General features: G+C 44.2%; 1 protein-coding gene across 2 annotated transcripts in view; it reads left to right on the forward strand.

Annotated features, from left to right (window-relative positions):
• Positions 1–19,936, forward strand: part of PHKG1 (phosphorylase kinase catalytic subunit gamma 1) — a 74,785-nt gene extending 54,849 nt beyond the window's left edge. For both annotated transcript variants that reach the window (XM_075336323.1, XM_075336324.1), the window contains exons 6-10: positions 8,380–8,543; positions 12,147–12,237; positions 12,407–12,560; positions 15,413–15,538; positions 19,309–19,936. In XM_075336323.1, coding sequence (XP_075192438.1) covers positions 8,380–8,543; positions 12,147–12,237; positions 12,407–12,560; positions 15,413–15,538; positions 19,309–19,560 — 787 coding nt within the window. In that variant the 3' untranslated portion in view covers positions 19,561–19,936. The remainder of the gene's footprint in view (positions 1–8,379; positions 8,544–12,146; positions 12,238–12,406; positions 12,561–15,412; positions 15,539–19,308) is intronic.
• The last annotated feature ends 4,035 nt before the right edge of the window (positions 19,937–23,971 follow it).

Consider the following 23,971-nt stretch of genomic DNA (forward strand, 5'->3'; position numbering starts at 1 on the left):
GTATATTTGTTCAGGTTTCCGCCTACCGGGCTGCAATACTTTATAGTTAACCACCCCTACTCTTTCCTTTATCTCGTAGGGGCCTTGCCACTGAGCCAGGAATTTGCTCTCCGCCGTGGGGATCAATACCAACACCCGATCCCCGGGTTTAAAGGTCCGCACGGTGGCTTGTCTATTGTAGCGGCCGCTTTGCGCGGCCTGAGCCTCCTGTAAGTGCTCCTTCACAATTGGCATGACCGCGCTTATGCGGTTCTGCATACCCAAAATGTGTTCAATCACACTTTTATGGGGGGTGGGCTCTTGTTCCCATGTTTCCTTTGCCAGGTCCAACAATTCCCGGGGATGTCGCCCGTATAACAATTCAAAAGGCGAAAACCCCGTGGATGCCTGTGGCACCTCTCGTATGGCAAACATCAAATAGGGAAGCATCATATCCCAGTCTTTCCCGTCTTTTGAAATCACCCTTCTTAGCATGGTTTTCAGGGTTTTATTGAAACGCTCGACTAAACCGTCCGTTTGCGGATGATACACAGACGTACGCAACTGCTTGATCTGGAGTAGCCGGCATAGCTCTTTGGTCACTTTAGACATGAATGGGGTCCCCTGATCCGTAAGGATCTCCTTGGGCAATCCCACCCGGCAGAACACAGCAAACAACTCCCGAGCTATAAGCTTTGCTGCAGTATGTCTGAGAGGTATCGCCTCGGGATACCGGGTGGCATAGTCAACGATCACTAGGATGTGTTGGTGCCCTCGAGCGGACTTTACGAGGGGCCCCACCAGATCCATCCCTATCCGTTCAAAAGGGACTTCTATAATGGGTAACGGTACCAACGGACTGCGAAAATGGGTCAGGGGTGCAGTAAGCTGACACTCCGGGCAGCTTTCGCAGAACCGTTTTACCTCCCCAAAGACCCCGGGCCAATAGAACCTTTGCAATATTCGCTCCTGCGTTTTCTTGACCCCTAGGTGGCCACTCATCAGGTGTTTATGAGCCAAGTCGAGGACCCGCCGGCGATGCGGCTGGGGCACCACCAACTGTTCTACCCCTACGCCCCGTATTTCATCTACCCGGTAGAGTAAATCCTGCTTAAGAGCGAAATGGGGGTACCTTACCTGGGCACTGGGCAGCTGTGCCACCCCGTCAACTACTGTCACCCGACTCCGGGCATGTATTAACGTAGGGTCCTGGAGTTGGGCTGTCCCAAACGTATCCGGGGACGCCTCCAACTCCGGGATGGGCTCGACCGTCTCAGCCTCTCCTGCCAATACCTCTAGGGGTGACCTATCGGGTTCACACTCTGTCCCTATCATCGTGACCCCTACGGCAGGTGTCCCGGATTCAGGATTGTAGGGCTCAGGTCCCGGACCGACCAATATCTGAGGGGACTTAGGGGGTCCCCTCCATAAAGTCCAAAAATAGGGCAGATCCCTTCCTAGGATCACGTCATAAGGAAGAGTGTTAAGAAGTCCCACCTCATGTTGCACCTGACCGCAAGGTGCTGTGATGGTGACAATCCCCGTGGGATAGTCGTGGCGGTCCCCATGTATGCAAACCACCCCCACAGTGCGTCCTGTGGCCTTTACTTTAGCTCTCAAGGTGGATCGCACCAGGGTCACTAAGCTTCCGGAATCCAACAATCCTGTAACCGGACATCCATTCACCTGTATTTGGCACAAGTGGGGCTCTGTCTCTGGGGAGACCAGGTCAGCGGTACACACCACCTGAGCATACATTGAACCCCGCCGGGTAACCCCACAATCCATGGGCTCCGTGGTGAGTGGACACTGGGCTTCCATATGTCCCACCCGCTGGCACCGCCAACATCTAATGGGGACGGAAACCCCCTTGACGGGTTGTCGTTTAGGGTACAGAACCTTCCGGACCTCAGGAATGGCGGCCGCGGCCTCAGACGGGACGGTAGGGGACTCCTGTACCGTTGTCAGCGGTGGGTCCTTGGCCCTAGGCTTGGAGGGGCCGGACCGACGGGCGGTACGCAAAGTCTCAGTGTCCCGTATCAAGTCCTGCGTAGCCACATGCCGCTCTACCAGGGACACTAATTGGTCCAGGGTACTCGGGTCACCCTGTCCTACCCACCGTTGAACGGTGACGGGTAAAGTGCGCACAAAACGATCCACTACTACCCTTTCCACCATTTGCGCCGGGCTCAGAGTGTCAGGCTGCAACCACTTTTTTACAAGATGTAATAAGTCATAGGCCTGGGAGCGTACGGGTTTGGCTTCCTCATAGAACCACTGATTTACCCGCTGAGCCCGTACATAGGTATTCACCCCCAACCGAGCCAGTATTTCGGCTTTCAGGGTCACATAGTCAATGGCGTCCTCGGTACCGAGGTCCAGGTACGCTTTTTGGGGTTCCCCCGTCAGATAGGGCGACAATACCTCAGCCCACTGCGGGGTCGGCAGCTTTTCCCGCTCGGCCACCCGCTCAAACACCGCCAGGAACGCTTCCACATCATCACCCGGGGTCATCTTTTGCAACGCTTGTCTCACCGCTTTCCGGACGCTGCCGTCGTCACCCGGTCCCGGGGTTGTTGCTGCCGGTCCGGCACGGATCGACTTGGCCAGGAGAACCATCTGTTCTTGGTGCCTTTTTTCCTGCAATTGTAAGGCTTGCTGCTGACGTGCATTGGCCTGCTCCATCTGTTCTTGGTGCCTTTTGTCCTGCACTTGCAAGGATTGCTGCTGACGTGCATTGGCCTGCTCCATCTGTTCTTGGTGCATTTTGACCTGCACTTGCAAGGATTGCTGCTGACGTGCATTGGCCTGATCCAACTGTTCTTGGAGTTTTTTTTCCTGCACTTGCAAGGATTGGAGCAGGTGTGCATTGGTCTGTTGCTGCTGTGCATAAGCCTGAGCCAAATGCTTTAGTATGTCCTCCATGGCGTCGCCGGGTTTGGGCTGTAGTATAGCCGCTCGAATCCAGGACATGCGCAGCTGGGTCACCAGGGATGGATGCTACACCTCACCGGCTGTCATGCCCGCCGATTCTCCACCATATGTGAGGTAGCGCGGTCGGCTGCGCAGCAGAAGACACGGGATCCAGGCATCAAGGTTCACAGCACACGGTTTTAATGTCCAAACAAAAAGTCCATAACAAAATACATGTGCCTCTCCAGCAGAGGGCTCAGGAAGTTCTGGTCACTTCCCCCACACCCGGCACACCTGCCCTCGTTCCTGTTTCCTTTTAACCCTTCCTTAAGCCTGTAGGGAAACAGCATTAACCCTATAGTGGATTTACTTTCTATCATGGAGTGAGCACAACCTGGGCGAGACATACCGGCCGTCATATATAACCCCGGTCACAGTCTCACAATATATATATATTAATATGTAGTTTAGCCGACAACTTGGCGAAACTACCTACCAAGAGACCAAGGCTATGTAACCTTTACCCAAACGGCCTCTAAAAGAGAGGCCCCCACAAAAACGCCTCGCAACATCTTCCTATGGCATTTTCAACACCAACATTCCATATATCCAACACTACCGGAGTGAAATGGACACTATTTGCTTTATACAACCCTGGAATAAACCCTTCCAACTCTGTGTGCCGAATTGAAAAACCTCATACCGCCACCAAAAAACTTTCCATAGCTCTGTTTACACGCTTTCTTATGGACTCTATGAATCTAAGATTCGGACAATCCCAGATCAGGCAGGGAACAATTTCGGAAAAGACCAAGACACATAAAGGAAACATCGACCGAATAGCCTTAAGGTCATTCCTCATTTGCCATAAAAGCTCTAATGTTCTAAGCCTTCCGATATTGTTCCCCGTCAAATGAACAATAATCAAATCCGGGTGGGGGAATTGAGAAGAAAGCTGTACTAATTTAAAACATAACGCCTCCCATCGCATACCTTTTTTCCCAACCCACCATACCACCACCCTCCTAGTGTTAAAAAATAAATTTGAAAATTTTCGTCGTTTGGCCGCCCTCTTCCGAGCCCAATAAACATAAGAATGGCCGACAATCCCGATATGCAATGGTCCCATAAAGAGAAAAAGAACAAAAGAAATGAACAAATTCAAATGCAAAAATAAGGACGTATATATAACTTCACCCTATTCGAATGCCATCTCCCAATCCTTTTAATATGTTCTTCCGGTAAACCACGCCTTGCTGCCTCCGTAGGAGCCCCTATATGGAAAGAATGGGAGGAAAAACGCTAACCCGCTAAACCCAGTTTTCCCAAACAATTCCAAAACACCTCAGAAAATTGATATACTGTCAATGGAGAGCCATCACCGTGCATTAGTAATGGGCCATGAAAGGCCGATCTAACCCTTAAAAATGCAGATAAATGCTTATGTGAACATAAATCAGATCCAGGAATAGCTTGCAACTTAACCCACTTCCCGATACCTACTTGGTGCATTTTAGATTTTCGTAAAAATATTGAGATCCCCATCAGCGAGATGCTGATATCACTCGAACCTAAACCCGACAAACCCATCTTATTCTTAGCAACAAGCTAACCCACTCTAAATGCCCCAAAAAATGCCAATGTGAAACCAGCTCTGAATAACAAACACTCATATTTATTGAAACAAACATCCTGTAAAACATTCAGTAATTGGGACAAAAGTGCAGGCGAAACAGGTCTCCTCCCATCTGGATGGCAGTGCTTTCTTTTAAAGCCCTTTAGAAATTGCTTCACCGGAAATAAACTCAAAAGAGAAGCTTTACCAGCTAATTTTAAGAAAAAAGACATTTCCGCTATGGACTTATACATCCGGGAATAACTGTAACTATTATCCACCAAACCTTGTAAAAATTGTAAAAACAGCGAAGGATCTACTGACCAAACATCCACTTGTAATGCAGCATAAAACATGTGCTACTCATGCCACGCAGCCAAATAAGCGGCCCATGGAACTGCAGACACCGACATCCGGATATAATCCGACACTAATTCCGGACAAATCCCATAGTTCCATGCCTTCCCGATTGATGAAGGGAAATTCCACTGTGAGAACCGTCCAATCCTGGTGAAAAAGAAAATCATCTAGACGGCTGAATGCCACCTCCACCAACTCCACTTTTATTCACACGTTAAGCTGTAAGCAAATCAGCACCAAACGCCTCAGCAGTTTACATACCTGAGGCGATTTGAACGATAAAGTATTTAAAGCTAATACCACCCCTTTATCATCAGACTGAATCTTCACCCGTCTATTCTGAAAGTCCGATCCCCAAACAGAAAAAGCTACCACAACCGTGAAAACTTTACAGAGTACCCGATCAAACCTGAATGATACTCCTTCTGGCCAGAGTCCCATAACCCACTGAGAACAAAAAGACACCACAAAACCATCCTTCCAAATCGACAACACCGATAAATCAAATTCCGCTGCCAACACAAACGGTGATTGGATACAACAAATCCCGTTAAACGACTCAAAAAATTGTAACTAAACTGAAAAGTCTGCCTTCATACCACTAGAAATTCTCACATGACTAAACGAGGAGGATAACCCAGCAATAGAATCATATAAACATCTGCAAAAAACTCTGGCCATGGGCATAATCCTCAAAGCAAAGTTAAACCTGCCCAACAAGGACTGCAAAACCTTAAGAGTAACTTTGTCTTTAGCCAAGACACTCAAAATCTCAACCCTAAGCCTATAGGCCGCTTTACATGCAACAACATCGCTAACGAGATATTGCTGGGGTCACAGAATTCGTGACGCACATCCGGCCTCGTTAGCGACGTTGTTGCGTGTGACACCTACGAGTGACCGCTAACGATCAGAAATACTCACCAAATCGCTAATCGTTGACACATCGTTCATTTTCAAAATATCGTTGCTCGTGCTGGACGCAGGTTGTTCGTCGTTCCTGAAGCAGCACACATCGCTATGTGTGACACCCCAGGAACAACGAACAACAGCGTTCCTGCGTCCTCCAGCAACGAGGTGGGAGTGACGTGAATGTGGCTGCTCTCCGCCCTTCCACTTCTATTGGTGGCCCGCTGATTAACGTCGCTGTGACACCGCATGAACCTCCCCCTTAAAAAAGAGGTTGTTCGCCGCCCACAGCGACGTCACTAGGAAGGTAAGTATGTGTGACGCATACCTCCGATATTGTTCGCCACGGGCAGCGATTTGCCCGTGATGCATAATTGACGGGGGTGGGTGCGATCACTAGTGACATTGCTAGCGATGTCGCAGCGTGTAAAGTGCCCTTATGAACCTTGTCATATGATAGCCTCAATTCCGTCCTCAGCGTATCCAACGTGATACCAAGAAAATCTAAACAGAAACATACATGCACAGTTATGTCTAATCCTAAAGGAACACCAAACTCATCCATGACCGTACAAAATTTGTTCAATAGCACACTACAGTCAGGGGAAGATGGTGGGCCAATAAATAACAATCATCCAAATAATGGATCAAACCACCAACCGGACATCGCTGCTCCGTAACCCAATGCAAAAATGTTGAAAGCAATTCAATGAAAAAGCAGGATAATGAGAAGCCCATCAGCAGGCAGATAAATATAATCTAAATCCCGCACTATTGCAGCCAATCCAAACCGCCCGTACCACAGATAGCCAGGTCAATCACAGCCCTGCTTTGCTTCTGTTACCATACATCTGGATAAAACCAGAATCTCCTCATGAGGATACCTCATGAATACTATGCACCTTAACAGTCAAACAGGAAAAACAATAATATTAACAAACCTCTTAGGCCTTGTGCGCACTCGCCGTTTTTTGCCGTGGATTTGCTGCATGTTTCGCTGCAGAAAATGTTCATAACATCTCTGCAGTGATTCACCAGCAAATCCTATGGGAAAAAAAAATGCTGTGCGCACTAGGCGGATTTTGACAGCTGCATGTCTTGCTTCGGGATTCCCACAGCAAAAACAATTGCATGTCACTTCTTTTCCGCAGGTAGCTGAGTGATTTCACTCCATTGACTCCAATGTAATCGTGAAATCCCGCAGGGAATAACGCAGGTAGCAAATTCTGTGCGGTTCATTGCGTTTTCCTGCATTATTCCCTGCGGTATTTTGCGTTTTCGGGACATAATGTTCATCACTGCCTGCGGTAATGTTCATCACTGCCTGCATTTGCAGGGAAGTGATGTCATTATGACAGGAAGAGGAAGCGGAGCAGAGAGTAAACACACATATCACAGTCACACACACACAGCTCACACTTACACACAGACACGGAAATATAGAATACACATACAAATCAAACGTACATATAAAAATAATAAAAAAAAACAAAACGTGGGCTCAGCCGTATTTTTACCGTCCAGCCAAGGTAAACACACAGCGGCAGCCCGGTATTCTCAGGCTGGGGAGGGCGAGGGCCAGGGTTAATGCCCCCCCTCCCGCAGCCGAGAATATCAGCCCGCAGCTGCCCCGAGACTGTCGCATCCATTATGCGACAGTCCCGGAGTGTCCCCGACTCTTCCCGATTGCCGTGATGCGGTGGCAATTCGGGGTAATAACGAGTTAATGGCAGCGGATCGCTGCCACTAAGTCACAGCTTAATCGTGGCAGCGTCTATGAGACAGCTTTCATGAGTAACCCGTAAGTAAAGTAAAAAACATACACACACCGAAAAATCCTTTATTTTAAATAAAATAACAAAAAAGCCCCCTCTTTCACCCCTTTATTACACTCCCCAACACACAGTTCCGGCATAATCCACGCACGTCCCACGACGCTTGCATCCAGCCGCGACTGACACAGTACAATGCAGCCTCTTAACTAGACTGGAGAGAGGTAATTACAAGTCATTTCTCAAAGGTCAGTAATGTGAACACACTACCGCTCGGGAGAAATGCAGTCACAGGGACTCTATTGATTGAGCTGTCCTCTATCTATTGATTATCTATCTATCTATCTATTGATTATCTATCTATATATCTATCTACCTATCTATCTATATATATCATCTATTCCTCTATCTATCCCTCTATCTATTCTTCTATCTATCTATTTATCTATCCATTATCTATCTATCTCAGAAGGAAATTACCTTTTTTTTTTCTTTTTTTTCTTCAATGTGCTTTATTGCATTGAATGCATGTACCATGTACCAACCAGTGGAAAAACCGCACCAAAACCGCAACAAAACGCATGCGGATTTCGGTGCGTATTTTTGCGTTTTTTTCCGCGGGTGCGGAAATCTTTTAGTGCCTGCGGAATTTTCTTAAGAAAATTCCATTTTCTAGTGCGCACAAGGCCTTATAATAATCGATAATATGGTCCACAATCCCATGCCGCCCTCTGCTCTATTTGATTCTATGGCTATCATGATGAGTAAAGCAAATAATGTAAACCCTAGGGTCATTAAAAATGTATTACGATTTAACATTACTTCCGACAGGAAAATAATGCGAGCCCTGCTTGAAGTTGTTGCATACCTGCATTCCCAGAATATCGTTCACAGAGACCTGAAACCAGAAAACATACTACTGGATGATGATATGAACATCAAGTTGACAGATTTTGGTTTCTCATGTCAGATTCCTGAAGGAGAGACACTAAAAGGTATGACATCCTATGGGGAGGGGGGGTACTGTAATGTCATTACTGATGTAACACAGCACCCCTGGCAGCTATAATGATGATTGCTAGGTTTATATAGGTTCTGAATTCTGTGTCTGCCATTCAGTGTGAGCCTATAACAAGCCAAATATTGCTGATGTGTTAATGTACCATGTTCATCTATTTACAAATGCATTGCCTTCAAATATATTCCCCAGATGTATGGAATTTATGTATGAATATATACAGTTCTATGTGTTGCCTATTAACCTTATAAAAAGTACACCGTTACGGTATATGTTGTGTTGTATGTATGTACAGTATTACTCAAAAGTCTGGATACCTGTTCATGCAATGGTTTTCCACATTCTTATGGGAATGTGAACATTGTGAATTCAGACTGAAGGCAGCAAAACCACAAGATAAGGGTAGCAGGGCCACTGGGACTCAGCGATCATGCTTTCCTTGAATTTGGAGTTGCAAGAGGTGGAACACCTGAGAAGATACAGACTTCAAGGCTTGACTTTAGCAGAGCAGACTTCAAGGGCCTAAAGGCAAAGATTGGTAGAATTCCATGGCACCTAATACTTAGACACAAACTGCACACGAAGGATGGGAAATCTTCCATAAGGAAATCCTTAATGCACAAGAACTAACAATACCTAAAAGGAAGAAAAATGGGAAAGTCGTAAAGAAACCAGGATGGATGAACAAAAAATTACATCACCTGCTTAGAAAGAAAAAGGAAACATACATCAAATGAAAGATGGGGGTTATACCTAGGAAAGAATACATGGCAGTTTGCAGAGTCTGCAAGACAAGCGTCAAAGGAGCTAAGGCTGAACACGAATTGAGGCTTACAAAAGAGGCCAAGAGTAAGGTAAAAGGATTTTGGGGGTATGTTAAAAGCAAAAGAAAAGTTAAGGAGATGATAGGAGTCCTGCAGAATCAAAAAAGTGAAACAGTCAACAAGGTGGAACAGCAGGTGGAGATACTAAATTCGTATTTTGTATGTCTTCTCCCAAAAAACTAATGCAAGCATCAACAATAATAATGATAGAAGTGATGATCAGGAGGATTCCAAGTTGACAATAAGCAAATAATTGATATTAGAACACTTAGGCAAGTTGAAGGAAACCAAGTCCCAATGTCCAGACGATTGACACCCTAGAGTCCTGAAAGAGATAGCTGAGGAAATAATAGTACCGCTTGCCATAATCTTCAATAAGTTATGGGAAACAGGAAAGGTCCCTCTAGATTGGAAAAGGGCAAATGTGGTTCCTATCTACAAAAAGGGGAAAAAGGAGGATCCAGGGAATGACAGGCCAGTAAGCCTAACCTCTATTGCAGGAAAAATCTTCATGCAAATTGTCAAAGAACATTTACTTAGGTACCTGGATGGGAAGGCATTAATCAACCAAAGCCAGCATGGCTTTATGACCAATAAAACATGTCAGACCAACCTAATTTCCTTCTACAAAGTCACTGAATGGTTGTACCAGGGGAATGCTGTGGATATAGTATACCTTGACTTCAGTAAGGCATTCGATAAAGTATCACATGACATCCTCATTGAAAAAATTATCAAGTACGGAATTGAAAAAAAATCAGTAAGATGGATTTACAACTGGCTTATTGATTGGGCGCAACGAGTAATACTAAATGGATACACATCAATCTGCAGGAAAGTAAAAAACAGGGTGCCGCAAGGCTCTGTCCCGGGGCAATGGAATTATTGGAAAACTCAAAACATTTGCAGATGATACTAAGATAGGAGAGTAGCCAACACTAGAGAGGAAAGAGAGCGCATTCAAAAGGATCTAGACATACTCGAACAATGGGCTGAGGAGAAAAGAATGGTTTTTAACAGGGACAAATGCAAAGTCCTACATCTGGGTAAAAGAAATGTAAAAAGCATATATAGTATGGGAGGAAAAGAACTAGGTGATAGCATCGGGGAAAAGGATTTGGGTATAATAGTGGATCCCAGATTCAACATGAGCCAACAATGCGGATCTCTCTCTCCCTCTCCCTCTCTCTCTCTCTCTCTCTCTTTTTCAATATACGCTCAGCTCGACTTATATTTCAAAAGTAGCAGCTAAGTGCCACAAGGACAATAATTGCCATAGATTTTACTCATTTTAGTCTCAAGGCTACATATACACTCCTCAACATTGCAATTGCCACACCAAGAAGGAAAACTTGTGAAATCATTGGATCAATAGAAAAGTTTATGATATGCAAATGATTAAAAATTGTAATCAACATTTTCAAAACATCTCAATTTATTTAATATTTAGAAAGGGAGCCATTTATAGAAATACACACACTTACTTGTACATGCATTGACATGTTATTAGTGAGGTTATTAAAGGGGTTGTACAGTCTTCGGATAACCCCTTCCCAATCCGAATGTTTCTCCTTTTAAAATAATAAAACTTTTTCTCACCTCCAATGGCAGCGCAAATCCAGCAGTGTCAGCACTCGCTCTCATGGGATCGCATATCATTGTGACATCACGTGATCCCAGCTGCCAATCAGCGCTTCACTCTCCCCACCATAGAAACCCTCTCACTTCTTTCTGATGTAAGCTATTCGTCTGAAAACAGGGAGGGTGAAGCGATCACTGATTGGTCATGATGTCACAGTAGTATGTGATCCCGGGAGAGCAAGAGTTGTCACTGCTTGAACAGTGCCGTCATTGGAGGTGAGTATAAGTTTTATTATTTTAAAAAAGGGAAATATTCAGATTGAGTAGGGGTTGTCCGAGCATTGGATAACCCCTGTTATGGTTGTCTGAGGAATTTTCCGCCATGCCGAATGAACTTGGGCACAGAAATAGTCAAGGTCCACTGCTGGCAGCTTCCTATGTTATTGCTGAACAGTGACATCCCAGAAGACAAGATTCGAGACGCTGCAGGCGATGGTAGCACATTCCTATGCATGTGCTTAGTGTACATCGCAGAAGTGATGTGAACAGAGCCATAGATCATATACTTTATGGCAGCATTCCATGCGGTACACAACAAGAATCTTGTATAGAAATTATTGGTTAATTATACCATAAGTAAATGGCAAGTGATTGACTTGTAAGTCGGCTTCAATTGGGTTTGCTCTCGGCTAATCTTTTGGGGACAATTATTTAACAGAACATAGCCCACCAGGGCTATGAAAGCCATAGCAGAGAAAGTCATATAATAAACTCAATGCAACCCTTTTCCCAAAATCAATACACCAGTATTGGTATACTTGCCAACTATAGCACTCAATGTTTCCGTCAACCCCCGTAGGCAGAGCGCATCAATACCCACCTCCCAATTCAAACTCTTTGTCAGTGCAGCTGTGAGGAACAAGGAGAGGGGGAGGGGCTGAAGACTCCTGTTTCAGATACCATTTGGGTCACAGTGTTGGGATCCCCAGCAATCATCCTTTTATCAGTAATTCTCCATATAGGTCATAAGTAGTATTCATGTAATCAACCCTGTGGCCCCCACTGAGCAGCAAGTAATCCTATCCATATGCTAGTGAGAAGATCCCTTTAATATAGAATGTGCCCTTATATTTAAATGCTTATAAATCTGTACTTTATTTTTATTTTGCATTAAGAAATATGTGGTACCCCAGGATACTTGGCCCCTGAAATTCTTCAGTGCTCCATGGATGAGTACCATCCAGGCTATGGTAAAGAAGTGGACATGTAAGTTATTACGGTTGTAACAAGACTTGGTGATGCATTGTACAGTACAGACTGCTTCCATAATAATCCATACAGTGAGCTGTGTGGCAGACATACTATAAACACGTTTTACTATGTAGAGTTTGGCAATTTTAGTACATGAAATTAACATTAACTTTCTCATGTACAGGTGGAGCAGCGGAGTGATCATGTACACCCTACTAGCAGGTTCACCCCCATTTTGGCACAGGAAGCAGATGCTGATGTTACGCATGATAATGAATGGAGAATATCAGTTTGGTTCCCCTGAGTGGGATGATCGATCAGACACAGTTAAAGACCTGGTATAGCATGATCCTTATGTTTTAAGGCTCTGGCTGCCTACATTTTATCTAGTAAATATGTTACCCTTAGAACCTTATCAGAATACCGACATATTTTTCTATGGGTTCTCATTGTGTGTCTCCTATATGTCAACTTAATTTTCTATCAACTGAACCTAAAAAGAACCTTTGTGGTGGGGCCTGAAAATGAATGAATACATTACCAACTACCATGTTTCTCTGAAAATTAAACTAAATTAATTTTTTGTGTTTTTCCCCGAAAAATGCGCTAGTGCTTATTTTTGGGGTAGGGCTTATTCTAGGGGAAACACAGGTTGGGGGTAAGTTTATCCACCCAAAAAAGCAGACCCCCCCCCCTCCCCTTCCCAGCAGAATTGTACTTACTAGACCCCGGAGGTTTGCATGGCTCTCAGGTCCTTCTGCAATCTTCAGCGGGTGCTCCACGCGGTCCTCCCCTGCTTCTGACCAACAGACTCAGATACATCAGATCGCACACACACACTCACCTTCATCACATCGCACACACACACTGATACTCACACACACACACACTAGATCGCACACACAATCACACATCAGATTGCACACACTCAACACAGATGACGATACCGATTGCTTCTGGCAGGCAAGGGAAAATGGGACACAGTGCAGTGGAGCGCGAGAACTTGCGGTGGAATGCATAGAGGACCTGCGGTGGAACGCATTGCTGTGTTCCACCGCAGGTCCTTCTGTGCCGCCCCCATGCCAGCAGCCGAGCTGCTCGGATCCGGGTTCTCAGTAGCTCGAGGGTCTCCGGACCAGGGGGTCATGCGGCTACTCAAATGAAGGGGGTATTTACAAGGGATTTATTAGAGTTCTGTGACGCCACCCGTGGTATGTGGTAATTAGGAGTACCATTCTGCGGTTGGGAGTACCCGGGGTGATGGAATGGGGCAGCCAGGTGTTAGAACCCTCCACGGGTAGGGGGAATACCCCGGGACTCAGTGAGGGGTGCCGTGGGATTCAGGGGTCACTTTGGTACTCACTCAGTTCATTAAGCAAACACCGACAACTGGTAAAACAAGTCTCTGGACACCGCTGCCGCTGAGGGGAGCTTAGTTCGGGTCCTGTCCCCAGTGGTGCTGCCTGGTGATCCGTGACCTGCCTCCTGGCACTAAGTTTACTTCTTTGGTGGTCTCGGTAGTGTGAAACTTGCCGGGTCCCACTCCCCACTATGGCTAAGTGTAGGAGCTTGCTCTCAGGGCTCATGCTTGGGATTTTCTGGACTGTTTTGGATTGGAAAGTCCTATCCCCCTCGTTGTGCTAGTGCCCCGATTTTAGAGCGGTTGGGAACGAATCTTGAAGGCTCCGTTCTCCACGGGTAAATTATCGGGTTGCCTGAAGCTACTCCCCGACCTAGGGTCCACGTACTTAGTCCCAGCCCGGAGATGGTGCAAGGCCGCCGGCTGTCCTCCTCGACAGATCCGTGCCCCTTTCCATGATCCCCTGCGACTGGGGTCCAACTCCTCTAGGCCCAGACCACCGTCTGCCACCTAGATTGTTTCCCAGGAGCCCCGCTTCCGACCTCTTCTCCCTTTCACTTCCAGACTACTCTCTCTACTTGGCATTCCTCACCTCCTCTCCCGATAGTCCAGGGACATCACACTTCATTTGTTCCACCGCAGGTCTTCGCGCTCCACTGCACTGCGTCCCAGGTTCCCCTGCCGACTAGAAGCAATCGGTATCACTGGATGTGGTGAGTGTTTGTGTGATCTGATATACAGTATTTGTGTGATCCGATATATGTGAGTGATCTGATGTGTGCGCAAACAGATGTGTGTGGGTGTGTGATCTGATGGGTGTGGGATCTAAAGTGTGTGTGTGTGCATTCCACCGCAGGGCCTCCCATTTGGCGTCTGGTGAGTATGATTGTGGGGTCTTTTGTCTGCTTTCTTCTCTCTTTTGGTGGTGTCTACCTTCTATAATGAAGTTGTCCTGCAGTATTCTTTAACTTTTTTTAGCTACATGGACACTTCAATATTGAACTAGGGCTTATTTTCAGGGTAGGGCTTATATTTAAGCCTTACTCCAAAAATGCTGAAAATTCCTGCTAGGCCTTATTTTGGGGGAGGGCTTATTTTTAGAAAAACACAGTAGGTATTACTAGTCTCTTTTTAAGCAGGGTGCGATTCCTCACTGTCAATACAGTGGACAGTATAAGTACTGTAGGTACATGCACCATTGGCAAGGGGAATGGTAATACCTAGTGGTCAATTTATGAATACACTTCCAAGACGGAATTACAGAAGAACTACACAAAGCAGAGTTTTAAGAAAAGATTCTCTAGCATTGTTATGTTGTACATGTCAAGTATTTACTTAAGGGGTATTTCAGAAAGGCTGATAAATGCTCTTTAAAGGGGTTGCTCCAACATGTCAACCTCTTTCCATATTGAAGTTGACCTAATGATTAACTGATCACCATGGGTCCAGCTTCATGGATATTCAGTTATCTGTCATCACCGGTTTGCTCCCATCGGCCATACATTTCCTTTAGAGTGGTTGCTATATGGATAAAATAGTCCTTAATAGATGCTTTCTGCCCAATCAGGGCATTTTGGGTGGGGTTGTTTAGATGTGTCACTGTATTCACCTCCATCTTCCGTCATGAAGGCTCTTCTGTCCATGCTACTAATGCAGGAGATGAGACTCTTCATATAGAAGTAGCAGAGCATAGGGAAATATGATGGTATTCTGATAACTTTATTATGGCTATAAAATCAATTTTTAAAGACAATGACATTCTGAAATCTTATTTATTACATTAAATCAAGGCAAGAGTAATTTTAAAAATAAGATTTTTTTTTATCTAAGATTGCACGACTACTCATAGTGAACCCTGAAAGACGTCTGACAGCAGAGGAGGCACTAGCACATCCCTTTTTCCAACAGTACGTGGTGGAAGAAGTGCGCCATTTCAGTCCATACAGGAAGTTTAAGGTAAATCTGTCATTCTGTTTCATACATGTGAAATTGTGTTATAATTACTTGAAATTATGGCCCTCATTCATCAGGAGATCTTCATGATGGTTTGATGGGTGGGGAGGAGTGGAAAGCTCCTGATTCATTAACAGCTGTATAACTATTATTGAAACAGTAGCGTCTGATGAGTGGTGTGTGCCTCACCACAAATCTTACTCCAGTCCTTGCTGGAGTAAGATTTGTGTTGTAGCAAACCCCACTGCTCATCCTGAATTTGACGAATAGTGGTCGCCATGCCCGATCCTGCACAAGCTCTGCCACTTTGTTGCAGCTGGGTGAAAATGACGTAAGAACAACAAAAGTCACAAAATTTTAGCATAACTGAGTTACGCAAACATTTTGCAATTAATTGAGCTCTGCATGTTTCCTAGTAGGCAGAACATTAAGGAATACAACTGCTATGTGTCTTTTCTACACACGGAGGAGTGTTTACCTTATACAGATATGGCCTAAAGCGTTGGCACCCTTGAACTTGTTCCAGAAAACAAAGTATTTCTCCCAGAAAATTATTGCCAGTACATGTTTTGTTGTAGACATGTTTGTTTGCTTTGTTGGTATTGGAACAAACAAAAAAAGAGTGAAAAATAGCAAATTGGACATAATTTCACACAAAACCCCAAAATGGGCAGGACAAAATTGTTGGCACACTCAATTTTATACTTGGTTGCACACCATTTGGAATAAATAACTGCAATCGCTTCTTATAACCATCAACAAGCTTCTTACACCTCTCAATTGGAATTATGGGCCACTTTTCTTTTGCAAACTGTTCCAGGTCTCTCATGTTTGAAGGTGCCTTCTCCGAACAGCAATTTTAAGATCTCTCCACAGGTGTTCAATGGGATATAGATCAGGACTCATTACTGGCCACATCAGAACTCTTCAGTGCTTTATTTCCATCCATTTCTGGATGGTTCTTGAAGAATATTTGGGGTCATTGTCCTGCTGTCAGACCCATGACCTAGGACACAAACCCAGCTTTCAGACACTGGGTAGTACATTGCGATCCAAAATCCTTTGGTAATCTTTAGATTTCATGATGCCTTGCACACACAGTTATGGCATCCAGTGCCAGAGTGCCAGATGCAGCAAAACAACCCAAAACATATTTGAACTTCCACCATATTTCACTGTAGGTACTGTATTCTTTTCTTTGTAGACCTCAATCCATTTTTGATAAACAGAATAATTTGTTTTATCAAAAAGCTCTATCTTGGTCTCATCTATCCACAAGATGTTTTCCCAAAAACATCTTTAGCAAACTGCAGTCTAGCTTTTTTTATGACTCTGTGTCAGCAGAAGGGTCCTGCTGGGTCTCCTGCCATAATGTTTCATTTAATTCAAATATCGACATAGTTTGTGTTGACATTGATGAACCCTGAGTCTGCAGGACATCTTGAATTTCTTTGGAACTTGATTGGGGCTACTTATCCACCATTCGGACTATTGTGCGTGGCAAGCTTTCATCAATTCAAGATTAGCTACAGTGCCATGAGTTGTAAACTTCTTAATCATGTTGCACACTGTAGACAAAGGAACATCAAGATCTCTGGAGATGGCCTTGTAACATTGAGATTGTTGATATTTTTCAACAATTTTGATTCTCAAGTCCTCAGACAATTCTCTTCTTTCTGTTCTCCATGCTTAGTGTGACACACAATGCAAAGACTGAGTCAACGTCTCCGCTTTTTATTTGGTTCCAGATGTGATTTTCATATTGTCCACTCCTGTTACTTGTCACAGGCGAGTTTGAACAATCATCACATGCTTGAAACAAAGTTGTTCACACACAATTTTGGAAAGGTGGCAACAATTTTGTTAGACTACTTTTTGGGATTGTGTGTGAAATTATGTCCAATTTCCCTTTTTTCTCATTTTTTTGTGTTGTTCCAATATACACAAAGGAAGTAAACAAGTGTATAACAAAACGTGTAAATGCAATAATTTTTTGGGAGAAATACTTCATTTTTTTTGAATAATTTCAAGGGTGCCAATACTTTTGGCCATGACTTTGGCAAAGCACCATTTGCAACTGGAGTTGTACAAATCAGTATGTAATGAGCTTTTTTTTTTTTTTTTAAACCACCATAAAGTCAATGGGGTCGATTAATCAATGCATTTGTGCCTTTGGTTAAATATAGTTTCTTGGCTTTTGCTTGTTTATTCATCTATGCCCAATTCCTTGAATTTTTTCCTTTTTTATAGTCTTTTTTTTGTGCTTGGTTGTGGGGGTTTTTTTTAGATCGCCACTGTGGGATAGTTTAAAGTTTCCAAATGTGTTTGCCTAATTAATATTTGTGACTTTCACAAAATTTGTCGCAACTGTACTCCAGCCCCTTCCTCGCTTTATGTTATATATACTAGTAATTTTGCCATTTTGCAAAAGACATGCGACTCTGTGAAAAAAAAAAAAAGTTGCAAAAAAAGTTCAAGACAAAACTAACGATTGTATTAAACACAGAGCTGGAATATATGAGTGCAGCTTTAAGGGAAATCGGTCACCAGGTTTTTGCCACCTGATCTGAGAGCAGCATAATGTAGGTGCAGAGATCCTGATTCCAGTGATGTGTCACTTACTGGATTGCTTAGCCTAGTTTTGATAAAATCACTGTTTAATCAGCAGTAGATTATCATTACAGGACTACTTGTCCTGCTGCAAGGTAGTCCAGCATATTCATGAGCTCTGTATAACTTCTAGATCTGCAGAGAGAAAACACTGAGTTTATCAAAATTACAGCAAACAGCTCAATAAGTGACACATCGTTGGAATCAGGATCTCTGTCTCTACATTATGCTGCTCTCAGATGAGGTAGCAACAACTTGGTGACAGATTCCCTTTCAAACTTGGTCAATCCTGCAAAAAGTAGTAAAATCTGCAAATACCATACCACTAATTCAGTATACAGTATGGGTAAGTTATTGAAACCTTACAACCGTATTAGACACCATGGCACAAGGTGACATTTTTCATTGGCTGTAGGACATTGATGTTCACCAACACTGCTGCTTATTCCATAGTGATGCCTTCTTGTGGCGTGACCTCACTATGGATGATGCACTGCACAGATCACTGGTAGGCTAAATAAGACGTACAAATTAATAAATACAAAATCAAGATTGAAAACAAACAAACAACTAGTGAAATTCAGTAAGGTGCATATTTGAGACTGTTCCCAGACTTCTGACTTGCTGGGAGCCACCAGGGGCCAAACATAGAGAAAAGCCTACTACACAGTGTGTCCACTTATATCCTGTCCACCGCCATTAACTTGAGAATGGCGGCAGCTATAGGCATAGAAGTGGTGTCTAGGTATAGTAAAGTAGCCATGCGCTACGCAGTGAAACCACCTATAGCGCCACCTGGTGGAAAACAACGGAGTTAACCTTTTTATTTCGAAAACGGAACTAGATAGAGAAAAAAAGTGAATTACAAAGTCGATTCGTATTGAATTGATGATACCCTACAATTTTTTGATTCACTTTTTTTCTCTAACTCCGTTGTTTTCCACCAGGTGGAGCTATAAGTGGTTTCACTGCGTAGCGCATGGCTACTTTACTATACCTATACACCACTTCTATGCCTATAGCTGCCACCGTTCTCAGGTTAATTGCGGTGGACAGGATATGGATAGACACACTGTATACAAATTATTGTGCAGTTCACAGAATTACTCTTATTGGGCAATACAAAGAAAAATAATTCAATGAATCTAATTGTGTATTTACAGGTGGTCTGTTTAACAGTCCTTGCCTCCGTCCGTATTTACCACTACTACCGTAAAGTGAAGCCAGTTACCAAGGAGATTGTAGCACGGGACCCATATGCAATCAAGCCTATTAGAAAGATGATTGACGCTTGTGCATTTAGGATCTATGGACATTGGGTGAAGAAGGGCGAGCAGCAGAACAGAGCGGCCCTCTTTGAAAACACAGCAAAGGCCATACTCCTCTCCTTGGCTGCGGAGTCCAGTATATCCTAAGCACCACAAAACAAGAATGCTTGCCCATTAAATAGACACCGTGTGAGAGCCACTTCGGTATAAATATATGTGTGTATGTAAATATATTTATTCAATATTTATGCAATGTAAAAAATGTTATTATTACCCTATTTTTAAGAAGGTTGAATTCTGACTTCACACAAATTGGTTTGGCATTTGCCAGCTATTGGGATGCAGTGAGCAAGTCAATTCTAAAGGTTTGCTGGATTTAACACTAGAAGTCCCAGAGAGGGGTCATTTAACATTTCTACCATTGGAACCCTATGGAGCTCGAAATTTCTGGGACTTCTAGTGTTAAAGGGAACCTGTCACCAGATTTTTCGCTATTAAACTAAAAGAATCACCTTCTGCGGCTCCTGGGCTGCATTCTATGAAGGTGCACCTTGGCCCTGACTCCCCTTTCAGACCCCAAAAATAACTTTATAAAACTTGGCCCTTAGGTATGCTAATTACCTGTGTTGGCCAGATGGGCGGGCTCATTTTCTGTTCCTTTGTCCCCCTCCTGCCGCTGATCGCCATCCTCCTTCCTTGATTGACAAGATGACGCCCTCCGTCATCTTCCTCGTCGCATTTTCAAATCTCGCGCCTGTGCAGTTAGGTCTGCTCGCGCAGGTGCAGTTCGCTCTGCCATATCGCGGCCAGAGCAGAAAACATAGCTGCCCTAGCTCGCGCCGTTGAGCTAACTGCGCAGGTGCGAGATTATGGGCGGGTACTGGGATGACGCTGGTGAGGTCATGCACAGAGCCGACCTCACCAGTGCCATGCTCGTACCCGCCCATAATCTCGCGCCTGCACAGTTAGCTCAACGGTGCGAGCTAGGGCAGCCATGTTTTCTGCTCTGGCCATGATATGGCAGAGCGAACTGCGCCTGCGCAAGCCGACCTAACTGCACAGGCGCGAGATTTGAAAATGCGACGAGGAGGATGACGGAGGGCGTCATCCCATCAATCAAGGAAGGAGGACGGCAATCCGCGGCAGGAGGGGGATAAAGGAACAGAAAATGAGCATGCCCATCTGGCCCACCAAGGTAATTAGCATACCTAAGGGCCAAGTTTTATAAAGTTATTTTTGGGGTCTGGAAGGGGAGTCAGGGCCAAGGATCACCTTCATATAATGAAACTCAGGAGCTGCAGAAGGTGATTCTTTTAGTTTAATAGGGAAACATCTGGTGACACGGTCCCTTTAAAGTGGTTGTACCAAGATCGCAACCCATCACTAGGGGCACGAGTTGCCGTAGAATCCAAGTTTCGGAGCCTATAGGGGTCCAAAAGATCCCTTTGGCCCATATGAGAAGATTAATCCTATTACAGAACCTTGAGAGTTGGGGGGCCCTGTTAGAGATCTTTGATTGGTGCCCATAAGCTTCAAGTAACACAACTGCCTATGCACAGAATAGGTGATAAGCTGCTATTCACCGGGGGTCTCACTGTTCATGAGAATGGTGGGCCCACGTTCCTTACCATACTAGAGAAGAGGTTGAGCTTGTGGATTTATAGTATATGGGACATAGACTAGTCGAGTACAATGCTCTTATCTTTCCCGATTCTCAATCACTGTGAATAATGGGTGCACATGCTGGACTGCTGCTTCTTCTAAACAGCAGACTGAGTTCTTATGATTGGACCTTGTGGTTGGAACCCCAGGAATCAGTAAATTATCACATATCCAGTAAATATGTGATACGTAAAGTGGATCTGCCTTTGTTCAATGCAACATATAAGTACAGGGCAGAAGGGTTAACAATAATCCTTTTACAAAGAATAGGCTTAAAGGGGTTTCACACGTTGATTTTAAGGTTGATTTTAATCAATAGATCTTGGAATAATAATTTCCACAATTGGATGTGTTTATATAAAATGTCCCTGTGCTGAGATAATGTTATAAATGTGTCCCTGCTATGTACTGTGTAATGGATGTGTCTGGCCATACAGGGAAATGGTCGGATTATACGCAATGACAGTATACAGGGGGGTCATAGATGATTCTTTTTGTGAGGTAAAACATCTCCCTGTGGGTTTAAAAAAAAATGTTTTACCTCAACGTAAAAATTATTTGCGATCATGGGCTGTAATATTTGTATATTTTTTTCGATGTCTTCCATGCCCAGGAGATGTGGTATGCTCAGACCATGTCCCTGTACGGTCAGACACGGCCATTACACAGTACATAGCAGGGACTCACATATAAGATTATCTCAGCACAGCAACATTGTTTACAAACACATCCAATTGTGGAAATTATTATTATTCCAAGATCTATTGATTAAAATGAACTTTGTGGGAAGACCCCTATAGAGGTCCAGTTTTTATGTGAAGAGTGCGGCCATTACTTCTCATCTCAGTGCTGAGCGACAGTCGCCTCTATACAGTGTGCACATCACTAGATGGGGAGCCAAGTTTAGACAGGTAGATCACACATTGTACAATATGTTTCATGATGGTTGTAATAATGATATACCTGCTTGCGCACTATATGCTATAGACTGGCGATTGCTAAATAAGATGATATGCTTAATGAACATAGAATTGGGTATAAAATGACGCACTAGGAGCAGAAAGCAGGAATGGACTTTTTCCAGCCAGTTCTACTTTGTGCTTCATGTCAAATAATAGTTTCTTGTTGGTAAATCTTACATATAAAAAAAATAATATTGCATCTCCTTTGTACTTTGCAACTAAACAATCAGGAATGATTTCAGTCTAAATGTACTCATGTAGACAATAAACTGTCTTCTCTACCTGCTCCAGTGGTTTGTCACAATTTATGCGTTTTACCTCACAGTGCGAGTTGTGTAACAGCAGCACTGCATTTGTGACCCAAAAGTCCTCCAAAAATTGCTAGAAACAACTACTTCTCTCTCTGTGTTAAATCTGTTTTCTCTCTTGCACCCACAGTGTCTACATCATCGCTAAGCCTCATCACTCCCAAGCATTGGTATATAGTACATTGGGAACGTTTCTGTTTGCAGCCTGACCCCTGGACACGGCGTAACAGTAAATCCTGTTGTCTATGCCAGCCAAACTGTGATGATGAGGCATAAACTGTCACACAGCTTAGACTCTAACACCATCTGGCCTTCCATGTTGTCCTCCTCACACAGTATGTAACCCAGGCACAGTTTAAGGAGGACATCAGTCTTCAATTACACACCCACATTTCTCTAACATTTCCTTGCTTAAATATATTTATACAGGGTTAAGGGTAAATTAAAGAAGTGTAGCTCGTCAGGTACTTGCACAATGTGTAATGCAAGCACCCAGGGAGCAAGCAGAACACAGCCATAGGTGCAAACAGTCCCATTTTAATTAACAGCTTTACGTCTTTGCTTTACACCCTGTAGCTGATGCCATATTTTAGTTTTCATTCACAATGTCTGGAGCAAGAATCACAGCTCCTAAATAGCTGACACTTAGGAGAACACATGCAGAAGATTCCTCGGGAGTCTGTCTTAAAATATGTACCCTTGCCTGATATGTCCTTTCCAGAAAAGGTCAAATATATGGATCAGCCATTAGGAAAGTAAATATTGTTAATGATGTGTACTGTAACATCCATGGCCAGTCATTTGTAATAAAATACACTGGAAAATCAGCATATTATATACAGATTGTGTCATGATGTTTGCTGCTGTTAAAGGGAACGTGCCACTAGATTTTTCTACCCCATCTAAGAGCAGTATGATGTAGGGGCAGAGACCCTGATTCCAGCAGTGTCGCTGTATGATAATATCACTATTAAATGCGGAGTTCTGTATGACCACACCCACACCAATGATTGTCAGCTTTTTGCCTATGCACAGTGTACACAGAAAGCTGCCAATCAGTGGTGGAGGCAGGTCATACAGAACTCATGAATATGAAGAGCACATGGCAGTAGGTTTATTAATCCTTTAGTGATAATCTCCTGCTAAAACAATGAGCCCAAAGCATCAAGACTAGCATTGTTCACATCAGATCATTGGCATACACCTCTGTGTGCTCCTCACCACTAATCCTACTCCAGTCCCTGGTGGAGTAACATTTGTGGTGTAGTAAGGGTACTTTCACACTTGCGTTGTTTTCCTTCCGTTACAATCCGCCCTTTTGGAAAACAGCGGAATCCGTTAACGGATTCCCATAGACTTGCATGGATGACGGATTGTACCTAAAGGACCTGCGTTGCTTCCGCTGGGCGACGCTCCGTTGCTTCCGCCCAGCGGGAGGAACGCAGCATGTAACGTTGTTTTGAGCTGCGGAATCCTCTGGATAATAAAACACAAACTTTACTTTGGCTCGCGGTGGCCGAACGTTCAGCTGACCGCCCGGCCGTCGGCAAGTGACAGCGCTCAGCTGAGTGCCCGTCCGCTGGCATGCCCGGCCGCCGGCATGCCTGGGCGCCGGCAAGTGACAGC

Source organism: Anomaloglossus baeobatrachus, chromosome 2 (genome assembly GCF_048569485.1).
Source record: "Anomaloglossus baeobatrachus isolate aAnoBae1 chromosome 2, aAnoBae1.hap1, whole genome shotgun sequence".
In the NCBI taxonomy this organism is placed as follows: Eukaryota; Metazoa; Chordata; class Amphibia; order Anura; family Aromobatidae; genus Anomaloglossus; species Anomaloglossus baeobatrachus.